General features: G+C 37.2%; 6 protein-coding genes across 9 annotated transcripts; 3 read left to right on the plus strand and 3 right to left on the minus strand.

Moving 5' to 3' along the window:
• Positions 2,198 to 5,822, plus strand: LOC105174602 (keratin-associated protein 21-1). 3 transcript variants are annotated; one of them, XM_011096767.2, is made up of 3 exons: positions 2,198 to 2,509; positions 2,619 to 2,793; positions 5,328 to 5,462. In XM_011096767.2, the coding sequence occupies exons 1-3, from the start codon at positions 2,371 to 2,373 to the stop codon at positions 5,377 to 5,379; spliced, it is 366 nt and encodes a 121-aa protein (XP_011095069.1). In that variant the 5' UTR covers positions 2,198 to 2,370; the 3' UTR covers positions 5,380 to 5,462. The 3 variants fall into 3 exon arrangements, with proteins under 3 accessions (XP_011095069.1, XP_011095085.1, XP_011095061.1); XM_011096783.2 differs by lacking the exon at positions 5,328 to 5,462 and adding an exon at positions 3,676 to 4,178 and having other exon boundaries at positions 2,199 to 2,509; XM_011096759.2 differs by having other exon boundaries at positions 2,207 to 2,509; positions 5,431 to 5,822.
• Positions 6,968 to 8,694, plus strand: LOC105174630 (chlorophyll a-b binding protein CP26, chloroplastic). The gene is made up of 6 exons (XM_011096795.2): positions 6,968 to 7,249; positions 7,349 to 7,433; positions 7,521 to 7,571; positions 7,681 to 7,801; positions 8,107 to 8,241; positions 8,345 to 8,694. Exons 1-6 carry the CDS (start codon positions 7,039 to 7,041, stop codon positions 8,603 to 8,605), a joined length of 864 nt encoding a protein of 287 aa, XP_011095097.1. The 5' UTR covers positions 6,968 to 7,038; the 3' UTR covers positions 8,606 to 8,694.
• Positions 8,955 to 11,581, minus strand: LOC105177441 (protein BEARSKIN1). The gene is made up of 3 exons (XM_011100609.2): positions 11,251 to 11,581; positions 10,101 to 10,375; positions 8,955 to 9,999 (listed from the first exon to the last, which is right to left on the minus strand). Exons 1-3 carry the CDS (start codon positions 11,423 to 11,425, stop codon positions 9,274 to 9,276), a joined length of 1,176 nt encoding a protein of 391 aa, XP_011098911.1. The 5' UTR covers positions 11,426 to 11,581; the 3' UTR covers positions 8,955 to 9,273.
• On the minus strand, positions 12,745 to 15,810 carry LOC105174638 (probable beta-1,3-galactosyltransferase 8). 2 transcript variants are annotated; one of them, XM_011096807.2, is made up of 9 exons: positions 15,686 to 15,810; positions 14,559 to 14,856; positions 14,313 to 14,377; positions 14,010 to 14,209; positions 13,660 to 13,917; positions 13,497 to 13,584; positions 13,290 to 13,415; positions 13,079 to 13,188; positions 12,745 to 12,977 (listed from the first exon to the last, which is right to left on the minus strand). In XM_011096807.2, exons 2-9 carry the CDS (start codon positions 14,790 to 14,792, stop codon positions 12,829 to 12,831), a joined length of 1,230 nt encoding a protein of 409 aa, XP_011095109.1. In that variant the 5' UTR covers positions 14,793 to 14,856; positions 15,686 to 15,810; the 3' UTR covers positions 12,745 to 12,828. The 2 variants fall into 2 exon arrangements, with proteins under 2 accessions (XP_011095109.1, XP_020547667.1); XM_020692008.1 differs by having other exon boundaries at positions 12,745 to 12,980.
• LOC105174647 (protein NRT1/ PTR FAMILY 4.4) lies at positions 17,735 to 21,000 on the minus strand. The gene is made up of 5 exons (XM_011096819.2): positions 20,616 to 21,000; positions 19,833 to 20,050; positions 19,288 to 19,728; positions 19,017 to 19,159; positions 17,735 to 18,784 (listed from the first exon to the last, which is right to left on the minus strand). The coding sequence occupies exons 1-5, from the start codon at positions 20,746 to 20,748 to the stop codon at positions 17,860 to 17,862; spliced, it is 1,860 nt and encodes a 619-aa protein (XP_011095121.1). The 5' UTR covers positions 20,749 to 21,000; the 3' UTR covers positions 17,735 to 17,859.
• On the plus strand, positions 24,351 to 26,195 carry LOC105174656 (GDSL esterase/lipase At1g71250). The gene is made up of 3 exons (XM_011096832.2): positions 24,351 to 24,957; positions 25,105 to 25,232; positions 25,371 to 26,195. Exons 1-3 carry the CDS (start codon positions 24,657 to 24,659, stop codon positions 26,100 to 26,102), a joined length of 1,161 nt encoding a protein of 386 aa, XP_011095134.1. The 5' UTR covers positions 24,351 to 24,656; the 3' UTR covers positions 26,103 to 26,195.

Here is a 26,481-nt window from a genome sequence, read left to right on the forward strand (position 1 = left end):
ATGGAAGGGGTGGGATAAGTCCAATTTTTTTCCCAATAGCTTAGGGCCATTAACATGTAAGATGGCATGCTTGTACACCTCAATGAAGGTATCGACCCACACTCTAGCAGGAATTAACAACATCCTCTTGGTCAAGGGATTGACTGCAGATGGCACTCATTCTATGATTGCATGGAATGCCTATCAAATCTCATTTTCTGCAGATGCACGTGTGATTTTGCAAAATTGACAACATACTTATCACCATCATAACAGAACACTTTATAATGCCAATCGTCTGACTTGATTGGCATGAAATCAACAGCTTTATCAATGATTTTTTCAATAAATTTTCTGATTTTAGGACAGATGTTTTTGCCTTTCCCATTTTCTGGGTCCCTATATCTCAAATCTGATGGTTTTGTCACGATCCATTTCCTAATCCATTCAAGCATGGTCATGATCGATTTTTCTTTAGCCTCTAGAATATTATTGTTAAATGTCTCACAAATGTTGTTTAACAACATATCACATTTTGGAAAACAATTAAAGTATGACCTGTTCCAATGTGTTAAAAGCTTCTCATTTAGCCACTCAACTAAACTCTAAAATTAAATCCAGGCATTGTTGTTGCCTTTGCAGCATTCTGCAGCTCTTTTTTGAAAGCCAACCCTCTAAATCCAGGAGTTTTCATGTTGCCATGTAGGTTCCTTACACAGAATCTATTATCTGCCCCAGGGAATATACACTCAAATGTAGAAACTAACCCCTTATGTTTCTTCAACAATTCTAGGAACCACTGCCATACTTCTCTTATTTCCTCAGAAACCACAACATGAGCCAAAGGGTATAAGTTATTATTTAGGTCAAAGTACAGTTAGCAAAACACCTCCATAGGAACCCTTCAGATGACGCCCATCCACCCCTATCACAGATTTACAACTAGATAATAACCCTCCCATTAAAGCATTAAATCACACATAGAATTTAGAAAATTTTCTTTGCACAGTACCATCATCCCTAATAGTCATGACTATCATCACTTTGGACCTAAGGTTACTACTTCTTAATTCTATTGCATAAGCTCATAAACTATTAAATTGATCTTCAGTTTTGCCTTCGATTGCTTCAAGTGTTTGTTTCTTTGCTCTATATGTTTGGTTTCTTGGTACATGACACATAAATTCTTTAATTATGTTCTTTCTAAATCCCTTCACATTCCTTTTTAGGATCTGTTCTGAAGTCATCTTCATATTTGGCAAACAACCAATTGCTATTCACATTCTTCACATTAAATGATCTAGCACATTCATGTCTTAGGTTATATTGTTTGATTTGTATTATATTCTCTTCCCTAAGTATAAGTGTATGCATCATCCATTCACACCTATCCCGTAGGCATTTGACATAAACTCTTCTTTTATCATTCTTGAATATTTTTAAACTCCTCGTTCTATGACTAAATGACTATGAACTACCTTTCTAAGTTCACTTTTGTCACTAAATATCATCCCAATTTTAAAGTGTGGATCATATTTGCTTCTAGGATTGAATAGGCTCTTTCTCCTTTCCATCAAAACGAGTATATAACTTCATACTTGGATTGTCACTTGTCTAGGAGGTCTTCAAATGAGCATGTTTGTGACAATATTTGAGGTATTTTGAGATGTTTGTGGCCTCTTTTGACCCATTGTTTTCAAGCTAAAGTGATAAAAAAAGATGAAAATATTGTGTAACTTTTTGTTGTGAAGAGGCAATAAATTGTGACCTTCTACATGTATAAATAGGCTAGAAGAAGGATTTGATGCCTTTTTTTCCTCCAAAAAACAACATTAATGGCTAAAGGGAATTTTTTTTTTTTTGACACCATGACAGTTGATTAATGACACATGTTTAATCACACGTCGTTCCGTTAAAAGTTGACTGAACAGGACCAAATTTGTTAAAGAAATAGGATTTTGGTACCTAAAGTATTGTGTCCATAAAATTTGAGATCAAATTTAAAATGATCCTATCTAGTGAACCAAAATTGAGATTTTGCCTATGTTTTAAGGTTTGGGATAATTTGGTTTATTAATATACTATTTGATTTTAATAATTATTTAACCAATCCCCGCCAAAAGATATAAGCAGGCGAAAGTGTTGATAATGAAAAGTTCAAATTTTCAAGTCAGGTCAATGTTCAATAAACTTGGAAGAAAAAAAATAGCGGGCACTTCCTGGAATTTCCCAGAATATATGGACTCAAGTAAAAATACAACTAAAGAACTTAGGGCATGTAGAAAACCAGCAGCAAGGTGCACCCATAAACGACTTGAATTCTGAACTCCAAGAGGCGCTAATTCCGTTGCTCATGCTAATAGTATACTGCGCTGGTTGCAAAAGACAGAGATGAACAGAAGGGACGAAGAAGAGAAGGGCTTATTGTGGAAGCTACCACCAGTTAGATCCAAGCAATTGGGGAAGCTTGGACCTGCCTTTGGCGTTGGCGCTGGCTGCGGGTTTGGTTTCGCCATCGGACTCATTGGAGGTGTACATCCCACTTTTATTTTGTGTTTAATATTGATCGAGAGAATAACATGCTATTCTACCAATATACTAGCGCATGGCTGAGTGCTGTTTTCTTTTTCCTGATTAAGGCACCGGCTTTGGTCCAGGAATCCCCGGTTTACAGCTTGGATTTGGACTTGGAGCTGGATGTGGGGTTGGTTTGGGTTTCGGGTATGGTGTAGGAAGAGGGATTGCATATGATGAGAATCGCAGATATACTAATGTTGGGAAATTTTTTCACAACCCTGGGGATTTTCCTGTGCAGTAAGTTTCTTTGCAATTCGATTAGTTCTGATTTTTCACAGCTCTTAAATTATCTATGGTTTGATTTGAATCTTTAAATTGGAAATACTGAATAGTAGACTTAGTCGTAATTATGTGGAGATTTCCAGGACATGGTTTTCCAATCGTTTCATTTTGTTTGATGAATCGAACTTCCAAATGCCGACAAGATAAATGGACCTTATGATACATGGCCACATAGACGAGATTTGAGCAGGATTCTCTCACAAGTAAGCTGAACATGAACTAGGAATGACTAGTAGAACTGGAAAAGAGCTTTTAGCAGGATTCATTCACAAGTAAGTTGTAGATACACTGGAAAAAAATATGCGTGAAGTACGAACAGATGCCTAATCCTCCTATTTCAGAAAGAAACAAAATGTCGTAAATGGTAATCTAATAAATGGCAAAGAAATGCTAAACTGTGTTTTAATTCCTAATAAGGGTTCATAAACAGCTGACCCATTTTCCAAAATAGAGAGAATACAACCCACTTCAAAAATTCAGACATATCTTTCTTTGTCTTGCTGATGCCCGCTGGCAATGGCATGGTTAACAAGCACAACCTTTTGTGAAACTCTTATTTCCCTTGACTACTGAACACCTCCACTAGGATTGGAGGCCCCTTAAGTGCTTGCTTCAACCACATGGCTATTATTCATCATGCTATCTGTTGAATTATCACCAAAAGACATACTTCTGTTTTTGTCAAGGATTCTTGAAAATTCTGTTGGTTAAATGCATGAAGTCTTATCTTCTGTTCCTGATATCGGTCTTTGTACTGCACATGTGCTTTTCCAATTTTGTTGCATATAGATGTATTATCACGTAATTGAGACTTAAGAACCATTCTCTCATTTTCAGAGTATCTTGTCACCATTTCAATGCCTAATCTCAATCATGATAAACAAACTCAGAGTTGCAGGCTTGCAGCAGCAATTGGTCAATATTATTGGATAGTGATAACATGGCATGAGGGGAAGCACAAAATCATATGTCAATCTATTTGAAAGTTCACATGACAGTTTTATGGACCCTAGCTTTCTAATTTTTGTTTCTTATATCTCCTTCTTCCTTATGTTGGTGGTTATGAAATTTGAAACAATAAACAAATTACTGAAATAAAAAGACGAGAACATTGAAAATGGGATTATGTTATCTTAGTTGCTGATATAGCAGGGCTATGTTCATTGGTGGTGGTGCTATAAGTCAGGATGATCTGATTTTATTGTGTTGAAGCCATCACTGAAATACAGATAATTCCAATTTACAGCTTAAGAATACACTTGTTATCTGGGACAACATAGCACAAGAGGAAGTGGTATTTATAAGTTTCCGTCGAGTTCAACCTCTTCTCTGTCTCACTCTGTGTGTCTGTTGTGTCTCTTATGTTTTCTCCGTTTCTGTTTTAGGTTTTAATAGGTGAAGGGAATGTATTACAAAGTAGGTATCTGGATAGCCCGCTGTCTGTTAGTATTGCCAGTCTTGGCAGCAGAGTAGGTGAAGGCTGCAAAAGCTAGTGTATAGCACTATCTTCCACTACTGAGTTTTATATACGTATGAACAAAATTCCTAAATCTGTCATTGTTATAAGATATTCAGAAATTTTTTTTCATCTATGAATCACTAAAATAATCAAAATTTGTCATCTTACGGGAATGTCAATCTTATTCGTACGATTTGGAAATTATTTAAATGTTTATTCTAATATTGCATATGTGCAAGTTTCAGATTTTGATTATATTTGGTGGCTTTCATAATGTTATGTGGTAGTACAACAATCTTTATATAACCTATAATGGAAAGGATCAAATGATCCAGAAGTAACCGTTTTGACAATTATGGTATAATTAGTGTTCCAATTAAGTCGGGCAAATGCTCCAAGTACCATCCTGACATTATTGGTGAAATACGGGTACCAATAAATTTTTAACTTTGAACAGTTCACTCTGATTTTTCATCAGTTGCCTTGTCAAATAATTTTACAGAGAGTCGAACTTTCATGGTTGTATGTCAATTTTAGAGACCATGACCAAAAGAGTTCCGAGTTATTCCATTTGGAGCACAAAAAGTGTGAACAAGTACAACTTTGATTTCTAAGTTTATGTCTTTGATAACAATTATACAATTAATTTTTATTTTTAAATCTTTACCTAGAAGTCTACGCAAATAATCATTCTCTCACTAAGTAACAAATCAAATAGGGTCATGACTATATTTGCTAAAGTTTCATTAAAGCCAGGGATATGTCTTCCAAACCATTATCTTCAGAATTTTGATGAAATGTACACAATATTAACTCTAGTATACTGAAACACTCACTTTGTATCCTATGAAGAAGTTGTATTAGAAGAATATAGTTCTAGTATGGACAATTATCATCACAATTTTTTTCAAATAGGGTTGTGACTGATGTTTGTCAATATTGTACTAAGTGCTGCTAGGATTTTTCTGCCAAACTGCTGTATTAAGAGTTCTTAAATGTAACAAAAAAATTGGGTTTTTGTGCACTGCAGGAACAAGTTAAAGTATCAATATAGTTTTGACTTTTCTTCCAAGCCAGATTAATGTTCAGCTTCTTTTCTCAACATTATGAATGATGTGGGTTCTTGATGTCAGGCATGAAATTGGTGCTCTTGTCGATGAGTTTGTCTTAAGTGTGAAGAAGCTAATTCAAGAAACATCAAGAGAGGTGGACAAGTGGAGAAGATACTGAGGTCTCAATTGGTACCGGCTATAAAATTGATTTACGTTGTATAGAAGAGTCAAGTGTGCAAAATTGCTTTTAGGTTCATGAGCTCACTTGGTATGTAAATCTATATACCTGAATCCTATGCGTTAGCTGTGACTCCTAGTGGTACTGTTTCCAGATTAATGTAGGTTTCAACCCCATTTATATGCTTGTATAATTTGATAAGTGCATGCATTAGGTATACGAGGTAGTGGGAATTTTCAGGAATAACATCATTGAATGGATTATCAAACCTCCCAAAAACATCATTTCAATTGAAGTCTGTCTCACAGCAAAGTAACAGACCCAGTGACAGCAGTATTGGTTATTTCCTCTTTAGACTCATTGTGTCTTCTGCTGAAACAACAATGAGAACTCTGAACATCTTTTCTTGTGTGGTCTTTTTCCTGCCAACCGCAAAACTTTTCTTGGGGGAAGACTGGATTTAAGGTGACTTGTGCTGTGATGGCAAACACCTAGGCCTTCACTTAACTTGGGAAGTTGTGATTTTACCATGTCCGGCAAGAGATGTTTATTTTTCTTTGAAAATGTTTCTCAAGCCAACAATACATGCATGAATCTTGACAGTTGAATTTTATGTGCGGCAAACGCATTTTAGTTAGTTTACTATATAAAAATAATTTTATTCGATAACTTACTAATTTCTTGATTGTCATAAATAATTGTTACAGGTGTTGATACATTTAAGAAAAGCTACAATGATTTTTATAATTGTTTTACGACTATATTTTACACACTACTTCCAGAAAAAGATGATTTCAGCCGTATCAACTTTATGATAATTAAATACATAGCAACTAATTAGGCCTTATATATTTATTAGATGAAAATATATATTAAATAATTACCTACTCATAAAATTCAACTATATTATTTATAGTAGGTCTAGTCTAATTTAGTAGCTTATATTTATTAAATAAATTCAAACGACAATTTTAAATTTCAACCTTTGAACTTAAACATTTTCCAAATTATTTGAAAGGGTTGATATGATAGAAATTGTCAACTTAATTATATAATCTTGGTTGAAGAGGGCAAAACATACTTCTTCATAATTTGAAGTGGTAAAGTGACACGACGTGCATAGTCGAGGGGGCGAAATGAAATTCAAGAAAAGGTAAACCCCAGAGAAAAAGATAGTAAATAATAAAAAACAAGTGCATGGAGATGAGAAGAAGAGAGAAGATGACTATGTAATGTAAGAATGTGGATAGCACTCGTTATCCTAAGGGAAGAGAAAAATGAAGGGTGATATTCCACCTCAGCACCATAATCTGCAACCTCATCACGTCCACCCTATCGAATAACTCAATCAGATTGCGCATCTTCTGCGCGGACCAATCAAAGCCCAAGAAGCAGAATCCTACTTGGCTCGTTTACATCCACATATGATAGCTTTTTAGTTAGCATTTCGGAATTTCAGTTTGAGCTCCACTCTGAATCCGATTCCCATCTCATCAACCCACTCCCTGAAAATGGCTTCTCTTGCGGCCTCAATTGGCGTGTCCGAGATGCTCGGTAACCCCCTCGGCTTCACCAGTGCATCCAGGTCGGCTCCAACTCCCTCTAGCCCCGCCACTTTCAGAACTGTGGCCCTTTTCTCCAAGAAGAAGCCAGCTGCACCTGCTCCTAAGTCCAAGCCAGCTGCCGTCGCCCCAGCCAATGAGGAGCTCGCCAAGTGGTACGGTAAGTTATCATCATGTTTCCTCCATGAATTCCTCATTCATTCTTTATTCTTTAATATTAATCTGGAATATATATTAATTTTTTCTGTTGCATTTTTAGGGCCTGACAGGAGGATTTTCTTGCCTGAGGGGCTGTTGGACAGATCAGAAATCCCCGAATACCTGACAGGAGAAGTACCTGGAGAGTAAGTTTCATTTTTCCTCCCTTGATGAAAGTCAGAGTGTCAGCCTGGCTCTAATTATATGTGTACATCATTCTTTCCAAAATGCAGCTATGGATATGATCCCTTTGGCCTCAGCAAAAAACCTGAGGACTTCGCCAAGTAAGTGAATCAGCTGTCCGGTATCTCTTTTTATATCACATGATTTTTCATGAGTAAAATAACCGAATTACTAGTAAAATAACTGAAATTTTGGAGGTTTTGGATATAGATATCAAGCATATGAGCTCATTCACGCTCGATGGGCCATGCTTGGTGCTGCTGGTTTTGTCATCCCTGAGGCCTTCAACAAATTTGGTGCCAATTGTGGACCCGAAGCTGTTTGGTTCAAGGTACTTTTCGTGTCGGCCATGTTCTTAAAAAGGAAAATAAAGAAGAAAAGCATAACCGATGCAATTTTTCTTTTTCTCCTTTACATTTTCACTTCACTATGCTAATCCTGGCTAGTGTAAAGTTTTTTAATGTGATTTTGGACCAGCCTTTTGCTGTACTTTCCTTCCCATAGAATAATTTCATCCTAATTATCTTCAGATTCTCCACACCAAGCGAAGTCATACTTACATAGAAGCTTTGCATAATTTGCTCAATCGGAGGAGTTATATTTTATTAGTAACCTATTGTGTTTCTATGTATGTAGACTGGTGCTCTGCTTCTTGACGGGAACACCCTGAATTATTTTGGAAAGAACATCCCCATTAACCTTGTTGTTGCTGTGGTTGCTGAGGTTGTACTGGTTGGGGGTGCAGAATATTACAGAATTATAAATGGCTTGGTACGTCAAAAACCTTCTTTCAATCCTTTCATTTAAAATGTAAATGTCGTGACTTTATCATTATTTTTGTGTGTGTACGTGACATTGGAAATAAATTGTGTAGGATCTGGAGGACAAGCTTCACCCCGGTGGTCCTTTTGATCCATTGGGGCTCGCAAATGATCCAGACCAAGCTGCATTATTGAAGGTGAAGGAAATCAAGAATGGTAGACTGGCCATGTTTGCTATGCTTGGCTTCTTCCTCCAGGCATACGTCACTGGAAAAGGTCCTGTTGAAAACCTTGCAGCACATCTGAGCGATCCTTTCGGCAACAATTTGCTAACTGTTATTGCCGGATCAGCAGAAAGAGCTCCTACTCTGTAATTTGTATATGCCATTCTTTTCTGAAACTTGGATATTGTATAATCCGATGAGACATTTCAAGGCACTTAACCAATATGGTTGTATTTGGAGACCCCACCTATATATTTTTACACATGTAGAGCTCCTGAGCTGTGAGCCCTGCTGCAAAATGTTGCAAGCAAACAAGGTAAATTCCCCCCACTTGCCCCTAGCTAGCTTGACACAACTATATTAAGCGCATAATTAACTTACCTGATTTGGAACCATCTTTACCCGATCCATTACAAGCTGATGTCACTTGATCAATATCTGGCCTCAAAATTCGGCCGTATAAACGGAATCCTATGTGTAAGTTGACTGATCGAGTTCATTAATTCGTTACTTTCTTCGAAAGGTAAGAGATAATTTATTATATAGTGGAACGATTTTATAGGATTCCTGAAATTTTCAAATAATATAGTGTTTATATTGCAGGAGGTTGGAATGCAAAGTACACTAGTTAAAGAATGTAACAACTTAGGACCTTTATCACAGCATTATCAAATAACCATATGATCCAATCGAATTAAATACAAAAAAAGAAAAAGAAAAAATAGAGCACATAATGTTAAACGACCATGTAAACGACTTTTTAGTTTTGGTTCCTTGCCATCAACGGAAATTTGGAGAGCGTGTAAATGAAGAAAGCACTACTTGCCATAAGCCCAGAAGTCCATCTCACTTCGGAGAGATAATGGATTGATTTGGTTGAGGGAGGAGGTGGGATTTGCGTCCTGATGGTGAGAAGTAGTAATTACAAGGCGATCCCAGTCGTTCAAATTCTGATCATCCCTGGGTACCATGGGTTGAGACGATTGATTGCACTCTAATCCGGGCTCGCAAGAAGCTTGGTAAGCAGGTGCTGGACTTGCGCTCTCACAATCATCTCTGGTGCTGGTGTTGGCGTTGGACGACATGAACTGTTTTACCTGCATACTCGTGATCACAGCAGAGGACTGGTGATGGTCATAATCTGTAGACGTTGTAGAAGGAAGAGCTGATAAATTGAGATGATGATCGTAATTACTGGTGGTAGACGTCAACATTAATGGCTTAATGTGGTTGTGGGTGGAAATGAAATTCTGGGCTTCAAGTTGTGGATATTGATGATGAGGGGGCACTGGGATGTGGGAATAGTTAAGATCAGCGTGGTGTGGATGCAGCAAATACTGATTAATACTAGCATTGTTGTTTCTTTGTGTGACGAGGGATCGAGATTGGGTGCAGCTGGTTGATGCACTGACACTGCTCATGTTGAGCTGATCGCAACTGTTCATCGTGCTCATCCCACCATTAATGTGGCTTCCACCTTCATTATTCCCAACTTTGAATAGATTCTTCTTCTTGAATACTCGACAAACAACCCATCCATCCTCCTGATCATCATGAGAATATATATGGATGCATGAAATATATATATACACATGAAGACTTGTGTTTTGTGTGTGGAGTATATATATATATAGATTAGACTTACAGTGGGCTGAGGATCATTATCAGAATCTTCAAGCCTGTATTCATGCATAATCCAATCAGTCTTTTGGCCGTGAGGAGCTCTACCACGGTAGAAAACAAGGGTTTTCCTCATTCCAATCTTCTTGAAGCTGTTCCTTATGCATTTGTCCCTGCCTGTAGCTTTCCAGAATCCCGCACTTGTGGCCCTGTTTGTCCGCGAACCTGTTGGATATTTTCTGTCTTTGTGGCTGAAAAAGTACCATTCGTTTTGTGGGGTTGACCCGATCTTACACCTCTCTGCAGTATGGATCCCATCCGGATTCCACATCATTTTAATTTTATATTCCTCATAAATATATTTCATTACATGGTCAATTACTTTTATAATATACTGAATTAATACAATTAATGAATCATCATATGTATGGCAAAAAGATCAAATACAGATAGCGAGGGACAAGATCTAACTAATTTTATGTAAACATATATAGAATCCACGATTAGTTCATGTAAAAATTAAGTAGACTTGAATATATACTTGTCGGAATTAACTATAAGAGAGGTGATATGATTTTTCACAGTTTTTACGAGGATTTTTCATCCTTGATGATCCTTCTCTGCGCATGCCCATGCCATATATGAGTAGTTCAAATATTATTCACCTCTTATTTAATTAATTTTACTAATTGGAAGAGCTGGCTAGCTCAAGAGTTTAACATACAATTAATTAAAATATGTAACTCGATCTCGTGTACGTAATATATTACATGACACGCCATTTTAAGGAAAAAATGATATAAATTAATTCACACAAAACCTTGAAGTTTTTTACTGTAAATATATGAATATATATATATATATGTCAATGTAAAAACCATATAAACATTTATACGTACTGTCTATAATTATTGAGAGAAATATTCAGTAAGCATAGGTATGGTTATACGTGCATGAGACCAACTATGTTTTGACCTTTCATCTCCCATATATATTAATTTGGGAAGGATATATTGTTTTTGTTTTTCTTCATTAGAATTCCATTAGAACATGATATATATATATATATATATACATATATGTAATAAATGATGAACTGCGATGCATATTATATATATATTATAGTTTAGATAGCATAATTAAGAATGATGGAGTGAGTGAGGAAATAAACAGACCTTGTAGCTCCCAGGGTTCTATCTTATTCAAATCCACTTCCCTTATGACCTCCATGTCAAACTTCTGAAATGAAACTTTCTTCTTCAAGTAGAAGTGCAGAAGCTCCTCGTCCGTCGGGTGAAACCTGAATCCTGGGGGAACTCCACCACCTCCAGATGAACCTCCGGCAGCCATATCAGCTAGCTAGTTACACAAACTGCCTGCTGCAGCTATTAGCATTAATTAAGGTGCATGCACCCGCGCACCCGCAAGCTCCTGACTCTCTCGATCGATCTCTTTCTAATAATTTCTAATTCTCATCATCATCATCAGAATCCAATTAATATACCTGCCATATATATATATATGTATAAATACAGACTTCTCCATTTCAATTCATATATATGCTTAAAAGTTTCAACTGTCAACGAGGTTATTGTATTGTGCGGAGAGATAGTTGACGGCCGGTGACGCCGCCGCAGGGACTGCTTAAAGCTAACGTAAAAATCAAGTTAAAGCTAGAGTGGACAGCCCTCTAATACAACTGTTATGCCCACGCGCACTAGCACGCACGCGCTTTATATATAATTTTCTCATATTTTCTTGTATATAATTAAAGGATCATCAAATGTATTTATGAAACATTAATTAATTTAATGATTGATAATAAATTAATCTATATGTATATATGTTTGGTGAGAAATATTCAGAATTTTGAAATAGAGAGACATTATTGGATATGGGAACTAATAATTTAAAGGTAGAATTAATTAATAATTTAGTTTTGGGACGTAAAAGAAAAAAGAAAATAGTGCAGTTAATTAATGAATTGAGGAAAAAGAGAAGTAAGGAAGGAAAAGAAAAAAGTGAAAGTGAAAGTCAAAGGAAGAATATATATGGTGCATTCCGAAAAGGGTTTGTGGGGTTGTATCCATCTCCTACATGCATACAGCTTATTAATAAATAAATAAATAGTAGGAGAAACAATCCCGAGGAGGAGAAAAACAAAGTGAATTTTCCGTGTAGGGGGATATTTGATTGCTCGTAAAGCAAGGCAAAAGAATAATGAAACAAACTGCATCTGCATGCTAACCTTCTATCTTGGGATTCTCATATTATTATAAATGGACGGTTAACTTATTATGCATAATTATTTATATTAACAATTCAAAGCAGGTTTTGAATTTGATGAGGTCTAAACTAAATCCATATTGCAGCAGCTGAATGCACATTTGCATTTGCCATTTGCCAATTGCCATAGCATGTCCCTTTGATATCCATCCCTTCCCCTCCACCAAATTTCATCGCATCTCATATGCATATGTTACCAATTACTCATCCATCCTATACAAAAAGAATTAAAGCGGATAGAAAAAGAAAAGCACAAGGATGGGAGATAGATGGATTGATGATGTGGGATATTTATTTAAGCATAAAGTAAAAATGAGTATTGAACCCCCAATTCTAACAGCATTTTTGTTTTTGTGAGCTAGAGCCGCATTTCCTTCCTTCCTTCCTCCCTCCCCTCCCCTCTGTATATAGTACTATCACTACTAGTTAGTAATTAATGCTTCATATATCTGCCATTCCTTCCCTCTTTAGAAATCAACATTCCAAATAGCTCCATCACCCTCTCCGCATGCGCTGTGCACTTTCTTCATTCTCTCTACTGATTTGCATATCCCACTGCATTGCCAATCAAAAGATGCCACGCAAAGGTTCCCTGCCTCCGATTTAAACTCGCAATCTACTATGCAGGAAAAAAAACAATCATTACTAAAGTTGTCAATGGAGCTAGCTCATATCATTACTGAAATAATCAAACCAGTTGTCTCATGGGGTTGGTACCTGGAGGCGTTCCACAGCACATAGAGTGCTCGTCCACATGTTGGACTTCCAATCCAATCAGCCATGAACCTAAAGAAACGTCCTCATTCGCATATGTGTGTAACATGCCTCTGTCATGTCAATTTCATTCCTCCAATTACACAATTGAACCAAACTAGTAGTCGCTAATTCATTAATTCATGCCTAGCTAGCAACAATGAACATGACTTACGAATTGATGGAAATATAAGTAGCCAGGTCCTTGGAGATTGCATATATTTGACCTGTCGCATGCCTGAAATATTTGTTCCCTTCTTCCCCAAATTTCCAGTACTCTGGCTCGTGATACTTAACTCCTCTGCCAAATCATACAATTAACATCATGAGTTCAATTCCTCTCATAAATATATTCTCTTCTTCAACTTTGTTGTTTACTCACTTCTGAGAAAGGACGGGTCCAGACTTCATGCATCCAATATAAATCCTTGACTTAGATCTGTGCTTTGCCAGCGTGCTCACCAGCATACCTGCACATGAAACATCAAGTAATACATGCACGCCCGCCCCACCCTTTAGAAACTGGGAATTCATTGCCTACTTACCCAAATTCACATGAACATCATCATCAACCTTAACATAGAATTCTGCGTTCCAGATTGTGACAGCTGTGGAGAAAAACAATCGAGTTTTAGTAGAAAGCTGGTGGTAGCCCTCAACATGGTTCAGCCTAAGGAAGTCCCCATGCTCGGCGTCCTCGGCATCAATTGATCTATCAAGAACTCCACCACGTGTCGCGCTGCGCCCTATCACAAATCGCATCACCACTCCTTTCTCCTTCTCCAATTTCTTCAGTTGCTCTCCTGCAACCATGCATGCATCAGATCCATTGTTCTCAAATTCTGTGCATCCTGCACTAACTAGGCTTCTTTAGGCTAAGAGATGATAACAAGACCTTTGAGCATCCATGTCTCTCGAAGAGACTCTCTTCTTTTCTTGCTGCTGAAAGCAGTGTTAATTCCTATTACTACAAAAGCTCTGCGAAGAGTAGTAGTGTGATTGGACGTCCTTTCTCGTGCCCCTTGTCCAGTCATCTTGTTTGTACGCACTGCTGCCAGTTCCATCTCCAATGTCGATATACTTCTATCTAGTGATCTGCTTGATTAAGGTCTAGTTGAGTTCTCATCACAAGTATTTCTAGAAACAAGTGGAAAGCGACAAGAATCAATGAGTGGTGAAGAGGATTATTCAAACTTACTGGATAGCTTCATGTGTCTTGATGACTTCCCCCATGACGTCTCTTGGATATGTTTCTACCAATTTCTAAGCAGAGAGAAATTGATGGTGCTAGCTATTAGAGTCCAAACCAAGAAAACACAAGCATAAAAACAAGAGAAACTTAGATAACTAATTACTAATCAAGTCTCCCATCGGTCGACGTTCATTTTGCCCAGATTTGGAAACAGACCAGAGACCGTAGCAAGCAAATTTGATTTGGACTTACACGCTTGTGATCACATTCATGTTTAGCAGCATCAAGTTTCCCCCGCTGTTCTGGGATCAGGTGATGTGCATAGTCAGAAGGGCGTGGCCTCATCTGTGTTGTAAAAAGTGATCCTGCAAGAAAGCTCGCAACACACAGGGCAAAGATAACCTTCCCTGAAACTGATTTTCCTCTCATTTTCTTATTACTATTGTTCTCGCTGTTGAGCTGAAAGGGCGAAAAAATTGACACCATACAGAAATTCAACTTCTTCTCCTCCAGCTCCAACCACCCTATTGTTTTCTGATCTTGTGATGTTCTGTACGGTAAGAGTGTAGAAAGGATTGGTAAGTGATTCTGCAAGTCTTAAGTCATGCTGATTCCAACTAATTATATAACTGTATCGCAGCATTATTTACACGTAGCCTGGTAATCATACTTGGTGGTATAGGAAGCCTTTTGATAGATAAGTATATACATATTAAGGCAAAGAAAGCTACATTGATCTAAGGTTGACAGCCATTAAAAACTTCAGCTCTTAATAGCCCTACAATGGGAGGAAGGCAAGTATAATTTCTCTAACATGTCACGTCTGGGGATGTGGGATATCCAGGTAGCCAGATAGCAATGGAAATAAAATGTTGGGTGACTATTTTTTGGGCTTCTGCAAGAAAACAACCCAAGAATTTCCATTTGCAGTTTGTAAAAGGTAGCAAGCAATTTTCAAGTCTAAATCTCAAAAAGGCAAAACTGATGCTAATTTTGCCAACAGCTGAGAATTCCATTATTTTCATTGATTCTGGTTCATTAATGGCTCACAATTATTCATGTCCAGGTAAATTCAACCGGTGAATGTTTAATGCAGTCAGAATATTAACCACTATCCCCAGATTATTCTGACCACATGAAATTGAATTCCCATATGCAATGTCAGGGGTCTTTAATTTGGTTAAGCACAAACTAACAATGAGGCTAACACGCTCAACAAAATACTTCATTCAAAACCATATTCTATACAGTAACTAGCAAAGAATAATGCATCCACGGTAATATAGCACAATGTCAAACACTACATACGTATAGGCTTTTCTTACAAGTATGTGGAACTGCAGCAATAATAGAAGAAAGAAAACTAGTGAATTCAGTACCTGCAGATGAGGATATGAACAATTATATATGAGAATCACCAAGAAAATGGGTCAAAATGTCAACTATTAGTTGGAGGATTTTCAAATGAACTAATAGAAGAAAATATTTCACTTCATTTAGAATAACTTAGATGCTATATCTGGCTTTTATTAGACAATGGGATGAAACTTTTGCTTGCATATGGTGGCAGTTTGATCATGTTGTTTTCATGTTTCAACAAACTGTCTACTTCAAACTACAATCGAAATTTTAAACCCTTCAGTCTCTTGTTTTACGCTAACATCAACTCTCCTCTCTGCATATTTTAAGGGGCAGATGGAAGTTTCAATTTTAGCATTTGTAGAATTTGGAAAACATTGCCCAAATATTCAGAGGCCTGGTTATGTGTCCCGTGTTAGTGATGACTACAGATGCGTATGAATCAGGCAAAAGATCAAGAAACAACGGTCAAAACTAAAGGGTAAAATCATGGAAACAGAGTTGATTCTAGAGATTCATTTTCTTTCATTAAGAGCTTATACCATCTGGTGATGTCCACAGGATGTAGAAGGTAGATACTTGGAACCGGTAATTGGTGTTTCCTTCTTTCCATTTAATGGAAGAAGTGGTGATTGTACTTGTGATAATGTAAATAAGGTGTTGGATTTTCATGTAACTGAATGACATGCCAAATAAATGTTAGTGTAAGTAAACTAACAAGATGATACTATTATAAAGGTTTGCATCGTTAGGTAATTGAAATGAACTGAGTCTTTCTCAAGATATCAAAATCTATGGTTGATTGTGTGATTGAAACCATAAATCGGAATTGTGGACATTTTTTAGTATGTTTAATTAGTTAGATGAAATGTAAAACAGACTGGATAATAAGCATCCTCAAAATATTCTCTCAACTGTACCAACAATTTCCATAATCTGTAATCAGATTTTGGATCAAGAACAATTATCTGGAAGCAGGTTTGAATAAATTAGGGGTGTTGAGAATTTCTGCCCTGCATCTATCTAACCACTTGTCCACAATTCAATATATATAGGAAACGCTAATACACATATATTAAGTTTGACAAACTCCGTTGGAGGAAAATGGATGACACTTGATAAAAATCAATGGTGACTGAGATAAAATTAAAAGGTGTTGGACTGTATCTGCATACAAGAAGGCCTCAGTCATTCAAGCTTCTATAGGTAGCTGCTGGACCTTTACTTTACATGTATCTTGGGATGTTTAATTTTGAATATTAATTGTTTATACCCTTATCGGGTAGTTGAGTAAAGTTTGACAAAAGCGGGGCTTTAAAATTAATGGATAAGGGAGAATAGGTTACCCTGTGTAGGGTATTTAATAAGAGGGGGAGAAGGCAAAAGCAGAGATACAACCTTGAAAATCAAAATCAGTTAAGTAATTCATGTATGTATATGTTGCATTAATGGAGATGGGCAGGAACATCATGCGTGAGACACGTTTGATTGTGGATGTTTAAAAGTGATGGTGAAAGAGTGAAGTGAAGGGGACACAATTCTGGACCTTCCAATAACATATTTCTTGCTGCCATTTTCTTTTACTACCTTTTTCTCAAGGGTGGTTAGAAAGCAAGACTTAATATGTCTTGTGTTGAGTAATGCTATGTATGAATAGATGATTACAAATGCTTTTCTAAATTAAGACTGCTTTTAGCTAAAGCACCATAGGCATACCCCACCACTACTTCATGAATACTATTCTGAATCAAAATTGAGATTATCAGTCCACGTATTGTATTTGTTGTGTAGAGAGCGTAAAGTTTAAAGGATGGATGCGATGATCATGAATCTGATTGATGATGGTTTTAGACCTAACTTTCCTCTAATTTCTGGGACCCTTCACCTTCAGTATCCAATTTAACAAGAAAGAATTAATATTAGAGAAAAGATATATACATATATATATGTGGAAACAATTAAGGCATAAAATTGTTGACCTGCTAGCTAGCTAACCGCATCAAGTGATTACTACAATATATATTAATCATTAATAATTTTAATTCTGTGGGTTTCTTTTTCAGGTACAGCACTCATCCATTCGATGGCTATTGGTAACTAATAAAGCAAGACAACAAAAACAAGAGTATTAATTTCTAAAGGTGGTGATGTACGTACGTACGTTGCTCTCGCTAGCTAGTGCTGTAATTAGTAGCTAGTTTACGTTTCTGCTATTATAGTTTAAAGCAGCAGCAGTAGCAGTAGTAGTAGTAATGGAATTTTGTTTGTCGTCTAACTCTAATTCATGAGAAGGCTGCAGGCGTGGTGGAGTAGGTAATACAGATGGATTGCAAGAATACCACCTGGACCAGAAAAGGTAATTGAAGAAGTTGATGAGGCTGAGTGCAGCTAGCAACCAATAAAACAGGTCAAGCCTATCCTTGTTCAGGTCATTCTCACTCAGCCAACCACCTCCCCAACTGCTTGAAGTAACCTTGTTCACCAAAGAAACCAAAAGGGAGCTCAGATAAAATCCAAATGAATACGAACAGTAAGTCATGGCAGTCAGGAAGGACGGCATCCCTTGTATTGATTGTTTATAAAAGAATTCGATGAGCCCCACTGCTGTGAACATCTCCGAGACCCCAAATATCAGAAACTGTGGAGCTATCCACAAGATGGAAAGCCTTTCATTCAACTTCAAGGCGGAGTTTCTCCTCTTGTGCTCGATGATTGCAGCTGAAACCATAGAGAAAGTGGCGATGAAAAGGCCTATCCCAACTCTTTGGAGAGGGGTGATTCCCGAGTCATTTCCTGTGATTCGCCTGGCAAGAGGTACAAAAGCAGTCTCATAAAGGGGAACCACAAAGATGAGCATCATGTAGGGTATAGACTGGAGAGAGGCAGGTGGGATTCGGAAATTAGGAGTGAGGTTGGTGTTCATGGAAGTTCCCTGTTGGACCGAGAATGTTTGGAGCTGAGCCGATATGGTGTTGAAGATGATTGTGCAAGCAAATATTGGCACCACAGATACAAGTATTTTAACTTGCTCCACTTGTGACACACTGCACAGCCTCCATGAACTTTCCCTCATCTCATTCCCGCCGTTTTCGGTTTTGATGCAGGCTTTATCGAGGAACCTGGGAGGGAATATTAAATATTTAATTATATCCAAACACAAGTATATCATCAATGATACTCAATTCTTTTTTTTTATTTATTTAATTAATTTGTGTCTATGATGATGATATTCATATCTTGTTGTGGTTAATCAGTTGGCTATCAACAGTCCAATTCTTAATTAGTCTAATGTAGTGGGTATAATAGTATTCCATGCAGTTGAAGATATATATATATATATATGTATCCCACCTGAACTTTTCAGTGTGAATTAGCGTGACATTGTTAGATATCGTCCTAGATGGATTTTGAGGGTCTAACATCTCGCTTCGATGCAGCATCTCCGAATTTGACGGGCAGATTTGCTTTCTCTTTGAAATTGCTGCTACGAAAACCTTTCCAAAAACGATACTGAATGAGATTGTCCGTGAAAAGACCAACTTCTTAAGGGACGGAATTCAACTCCACACTCTACACCATACATACGATAGGAATAGAAGAAGAATCATTAATGATTAATTACCTGCGCAATTGGTGTGAATATACTTCCACGGGGTGGGCTATTTCTGTAAATGAGGGATCCGGAAATCAAGCAAATTAAGCCGACAGCCATGGCAGCCGCAGAAACTCCGAAGCCGACATCCATGCCAGAATGGGTTTGAACCCACACGAGAAGAGTGAGGGCGAGAAGCTCACCGGTGCAGAAAGCGAAATATGCGGAGTTGAAGAAAGTGGAGAGCTTCTTGGATTGCTTCGAGTCGTGCTTTGGGAACTGATCTGCTCCATGAGAAATAATGTTGGGCTTCAAACACCCGCTCCCCAAAGCCACCAGGTAGAGCGCCCCATAGAATATCCAGGCCTTGTAACCTTTCGCTTCCTCGCAACCACCCCTTGGACTACCCATGCTGCACTTTGGAGGCCGAAGTTCCGCAACATGGGCTTGAATCGACAGTAATACGAATCCCTGTCCGACCACGGAGCGGTAATAAGTCATATATATATATATAGGATATTGCTTGACGATCGAGGAGAGCATGCAACATTAATTAATATAAATAATTGACTTACTGAGAGCTCGACGAATCCAAAGATGAGCATGGTCCAGAAGCTCCCGAGATAAGAATCGGAGAGGAAGCCACCGAAGAGGGATAGCAGAAACACAGTGCCAACAAAGTTTGTGACCGTGTTTGCCGACTTTGACAAAGGAAAGTGCATCTCATTGAACACATAGGTTATCAGGTTATTCCCAACACCAGCAATTGCCATCATCTCGAACGCTTGAAGTCCTGACCATTCACCAACAAATAGTAATTTACACTGCATACCTTATAATAAATTAATTAATTTGTTATATATGAATGGTTTCCTTACAAGTTAGTGGTATGCATATATATATATATATATATATATATAATTTGAGTGGCTGATGAGCACTCACTCACAGCTACCTACATTAAGATAGCTAGGTAGTGCCACACACTCTCTCACTCCAGTGCGTGGCCTCTAGAGACTAATTAAGTCTCCACTCAAATTTCAAGCTAGCCAGTAAAATATATACTGGCAAGAGCATTGCTTGATTCATGATGAGTGCATATATAGGCCTACTAATCATTGACAAAGAGTTGTAATCAGATGTGTTTACTCAAATCCTCTTGCATATATATAACACACTAAATAGAGTGATCAGAAATGAGAAAACAAATGAATTAAGCAAGTAAAGAAACAGTTGAAATGGAGGATGGGCATTTATATTGATGTATATATGCTACTGCATCTAATGTTTGTGAGTGTGTGTAGAGAGGGATAGAGATGGAGAAAGAGATGAAGGAATTGATGAAGAAATGGAGAGACCTAAAATGAAAAGAGCAGCAGTCATTCCACCATGTGTATTAGGTTTGCAAGGTCTCCCTCTCCAATCAACAGAGGTTTGAAGAGATTGATCTGATGATCCTTTGGAATCCCCTCCTCTCTCTTCCCTATCCATGTGCTCTGGTTTCTTTCTACTAGCTAGCTAGATCTGTTTTTCAGTGTAAACAGAATTAACACGCAGCAGTCTCCAGTCCCCAGTCTCCTCTCCCCTCTTCACAAATTAAAAAGGAAACAGATAGAAGCACATGCAATATTATTGCATGCTTTGAGAAAATCAAACCCCAAAATCTACCTATATATATATATATATGTATATATCTACCTCATCTTTCCTTTCTCCATTCAAAACTGACTCTCAGACGAACTCCCAAGTGGAGATGGGTCAGTATTTATAATGTGTTGTTTGCATAGCCAGACCCAGTACTCTTTCTTGCAAACGGAGTTGACTTTGCTGTAGTGGGCTACCCCACATGCCACAAAATTCAGCAAAGTACTCGATCGCCATGGATCAGTCCCCACCATGATCGATCGCAAACATATATATATAAAAGCACAGCACCCACAGTGTCCAAAACTCTGTATGTATCTCATTAATGTCCGCCACACACACACAGATATATAACAAAAATCCAACTACAAAAAGTCATGATCACCATCAAGCAGCATAGTTTTGGGAACCATCAAACCGTACTTGTCAATGTTCCCCAATTGATGCACCTATTGCACCATCATTCATTCTGGTTTAATTTATATATATATGTATCGTGGAGCGTATCCCCCACTTGTCTGCTTCTTTCTCTACCCTTGTGATCATAAACTGGTTGAAAATATTAGCCTGTTGCAATTGCCAAAAAATTCTATTGGGGATGGGTCATTTTCATGCACATCTATCAGGATTTCGTCTAAGAAAAAGGTCATGAGGAGTAGCAGAAAGAGAAAGGATGCTCCAGCTGCCCCATCTGTTCTGTTGTCTCACATTATTCAAAAGTGGGCTCGACTCTCCCCCATTACATACCATTCTCATCATACATAAACCCAAGTTAATATATTTTATCTAATCACTGGGATTAATGGAATGAGCTGCTACCTAGCACAACATTAATTATATAATACATCCTGTGAATTCTATATATATATATATATATATATATTGTCACAAGAAAGAAGACATGAGAGATGCTGCAGAGATTGCATTTTGAGGAGCTGTTGCTTGCGTCAATTGTGCAGCTGCCGGTCATCACTCATCATAGGCGCTTTTCATCATTCATCACAGGACTCTAACATACATATATATATATATATGCCTTCCTCCTTCCTCACTGCACCCTGCACTCATGCTCTTAATTAGAAGGTCAACTCATGTCGCTCCATTTAAAATATTTATCATAATCGCTAAATATTATAATAAAATAATAATAATTATATGTATGATTGATCGTATATGGTACTAGCTATATATGATCACTGCACATTACATGCATGTACTAATTTCTCTATATATATATTTTGCTTTTAAAATGAGATACATTTCTTTTAATCGTAAAAAAGTATCCATGAAATTAAAACATTTTTTATATATATTACAGCTTGTCGGTTTACAAACATGTACTTTTTCAAGTGGATAAACTCAATTCAAGCAAAGGTAATGAACTAGACACATGTATACGCCAAATTAAAGCATTATAAGTCCGACAAGCTCACGACCTTGGGTCTTTAAGCAAATACAATAATTGGGATTTATATAAAAACTTCAACTTTTTATGGATCGAGATGTTAATTCATTACCTTTTGCAATATTAAGCGGTACTGATATATGATATGGGCTACTTTCACCCTTAATTCCATGTACCAACATAATATTATTGTATATATGAAGGATTTGATTTTGCCAAAATGATAAATAAAAATAACCAAAAAAGGTGTTTTGTTTTGTTTTATCACTTCAATTCCAGGTTCTTAAGCTTTTAGATTTCCATGGCTTCCTCACAGTGCATCGTCTTTGTTGTTTTAATTGAGCACAAGTTTTCAATGAAATAAATCAGTTAATGATTGTTCAAACTAAAGGTGGGCACCTTGCAATTCACGACGGCAGAAGTGAAGAAGGTTCTAGGCAAGAGAAACAAAGCAAACCAAAGAAAATATTAGTATGCTTTACGTTTTTTTGCCTTGCTACGGCCAATTGTATATAGGCGATTAAGGTTGTATTTAAAGGGCATATTGCAATTTATCCTCATATGTAATTAGCTGAAAATGACAAAACACACCCCTATCTAAAAAATAAAGGGCAAAATACTTTTTAATTTCATAAAATATGAGTAGAATTTGTTTTGATACCACAATTTTGATAATTGTTGCTTTTAGTACCATAAAACTCATAATCACGTATTTTTAATCCCAAACAGTCACGTGTATTGAAATTTTCGGACTAAAAAGGCGTTGTTCGAAACTAAAAAAATATTATAATTTTGGGTGTAACACAAGCGCTATTTTCTTTTTCTATTTTTGTACTTTTTTATTATCAACCATAGGATCTTATCTATATAGACGAATGGTCCATATTTAATTTTACTTATATAATTATATACAAAAAGTATATATGTATTTTTTTTATAAATATATATGTGTATAATATATATACCAAGACCTCCCTCCCGCGCGCCTCCCCCTGTTGCGCCGCTACTTCCCCTGCCACGCGCTTCACCTCTGTTGTCGCTTCTGCCCCCATTGCACACTAAACCTCGTTCGCTTCTCCCCCCACCGCGCGCTTCACCTCCCTCGTCGCTGCGCCCTCTCTAGCGTGCCTCCCCCCACTCGAAGTGGATTGCTTCAATCGGGTTTCTTCCTCCTCAATCGACCATTAATTATAGATTCGAGTTGAAAGAAGGACTTTTACTAGTTATTGGATTACAGCTCTGATTTTTTACTCGTCCGTTTTTATAATTTTGCCACGTCATTATTTTTCCCCACGTGTTACAAAAATGGTATAACAAAAAATTTAGCAAAAAATTGATACCGTTAGGGCTTAACTAACGATAGGGGAGAGTATGCAACATTTTAAAAAATACAAGGAAATCTTTTATCTATTTTTTTAATAAAGAGGTTTTTAGCTAAATTTTGAAAATACAGGAGTTTTATGCAATTTACCCTAACAAAAATTGGTCATTACAAAGTTTGTGTTGGAAAGCCTGATGCTAGTAGTTCTTGTACCGAACTTAACTTATCATCACAAATGTATTCGAAACAAAATATGATTCCTTATAATAGTATTAGTTATAGTAACAAATTGGTCCTCTCAAAAGTTTATATTGTTGTTACAAAAGAAAATACATTTATTACCAAAAGTATGACTTGTAATAATCTTTTCATTACAAATATTTATTATGACAACTTAGTGTCCTTACTAAAACTTAAAATCAATACTATTTTTAAGTTTATTTATAATAATACATTATAAAAAAAAGTGATTCATATGGAAAATTCAATTCCTCACTAATAGAAAGTATTAGTGATTTATTTTTCTTTTTTATTGGCAAATAGTTAATAACCTAATTTAAAAAATTCAACGGAGGCCCATCTTACAAAAGTGTGGCATATAGCATAATGTATTCACATGAATATTGGTGGTGAGGGGTGTGGGAGATATATAGGTAGAGAGAAATTTCGTGCATCGAGATGTGAAAAGTGATGAAGGTTTGTCTAAAATTAGAAAAAGTAGGAAGAAAAGGAGCACAGTATGGATTTTGCTTACATAATAAGCAGTTGCATTGCAGCTGGATAGAGATCATAAGGCCGGTGCATTACTATTTATCATCATCATCAATTAATTAGTTAATGTTCTTCCAAATATATCATCATACTGATAATCAAGGCCCCCCTCTCTCTCTCTATATATATATGCATTAGCATGTGCCGGCAATCATTGATAAATCAAATTTAAGGTGGAGAGCTGCTGTAGGCAAGAACACAAAATTTAGTGAATAAATTGATATAAATTATTAAGTACTTAGAGAGTTGTGCGCGTGGATGGATACCGGAGCAGTAGGAAAATGGTTTTGGTTGGTGATTATGATGATGAGTTTGATGGGTGTCCTTACAGTCATGTGTTCGTCCACGTCCGGTGATGGTGATGGTGTTGGGGCTAATAATAAAGCAGCAGCAGCACAGGCGACAGCACTGTTCGTGTTTGGTGATTCCTTAGTAGATAACGGGAATAACAATTTCCTAAATTCAATTGCAAAATCAAATTACTACCCGTATGGTGTGGATTCCAACAGAGGCCCAACCGGCAGATTCTCCAATGGAGATACTTTTGTCGATTACCTTGGTATCCATTTATATGTATACTGATTCTCCATCTTCATTCATGCATCTCATGATCATCACTTGCCGCTTTAATTATTATATTTATTATTAATTGATTCATATATCAATCATCCTATATATATACATAATTAATTAATTCTGCATGCAGGAGCATGGTTGGGTATTGCAGCTCCTCCTCCCTTTTCAGATCCATCCACAACTGGAACTAGAATTCTCGGAGGAGTCAACTATGCCTCCGCTGCTGCTGGCATCCTTGACGAAACTGGCCAACACTATGTAACACACATAAACATACATATATAATTAATACCTAACACGTTTCTGATGATGATGATGATTATATATATATATATATATATTTGTGTGTATTGACTAATTCAATTTATTTTCTTGTTATTTTAATATATTAATTAGGGTGAAAGGTACTCTTTGAGTCAACAAGTTCTGAATTTTGAAAGCACGCTGAGTCAACTGAGGACGATGATAAGCGGAGCTAACTTGAGCAAGTACCTTTCAAAAGCCATCGCAATTCTGGTATTTGGGAGCAATGACTACATCAACAACTATCTATTGCCTGCCATGTACCCCTCCAGCTTCAATTACAATCCTTCCCAGTTTGCCAACCTTCTTCTCAACCACTACGCACGACAACTCGTCGCCCTCTACAGTCTTGGGCTTCGCAAATTTGTGGTTGCGGGAACCGGGCCTCTGGGATGCATCCCGAACGTGCTGGCGACGGGGCAAGCCCCTCCAGGAAGATGCGTCGACTATGTCAACCAAATTCTAGGCCCCTTCAACCAAGGCCTGCTATCACTTGTTAATATTATGAACAACGGCACCCATCCAGGTTCCATGTTCGTCTACGGCAACACTTACGGTGCAATTGGGGACATTCTGAACAATCCAGAGAGATACGGGTTCAAGGTGGTTGACAGAGGATGTTGTGGGATAGGGAGGAATCAGGGTGTGATAACCTGCATGCCCTGGGTTCCTCCATGTTCCAACAGGAATCAGTATGTCTTCTGGGATGCCTTCCATCCCACCCAAGCTGTTGATGCTATTCTTGCTCACAGGGCTTATGCCGGTCCTCCCACTGACGTCCATCCCATCAACGTTCAACAATTGGCTCTTATTAATTTCTCCTGATCATCATTTCAAATGTTTTTCATGGGATTTTCTACATAATAAATATAATAATTTTTAAATTCACTGTAAGAATTGAAGCTGCTCTTTGAATAATTAATTAATGATCAAGCTAATATAGGTAGAGCCTCACCCCATGCTTGAAAGTAATTATTCTATTAAATCTGATTCAAACAAATTTAATTAACTATTGAAGGGGGGGGGGGGGGGGTTTGTAAAGTTACAACTTGTACATTTGGGCCTTAATAGACAACTTCAATACACCTAAACTGTTTTAATAGACAAGATTGTGATGCCTTTGGGTGATCAAGCCCAAATATAAATGATCTTAGTTCTTCTCTGAGAGATGTTTGGGTAGCCCCTGGCCCAACTTGCACCATAT

This window comes from Sesamum indicum, linkage group LG2 (assembly GCF_000512975.1).
Source record: "Sesamum indicum cultivar Zhongzhi No. 13 linkage group LG2, S_indicum_v1.0, whole genome shotgun sequence".
Classification (NCBI taxonomy): Eukaryota; Viridiplantae; Streptophyta; class Magnoliopsida; order Lamiales; family Pedaliaceae; genus Sesamum; species Sesamum indicum.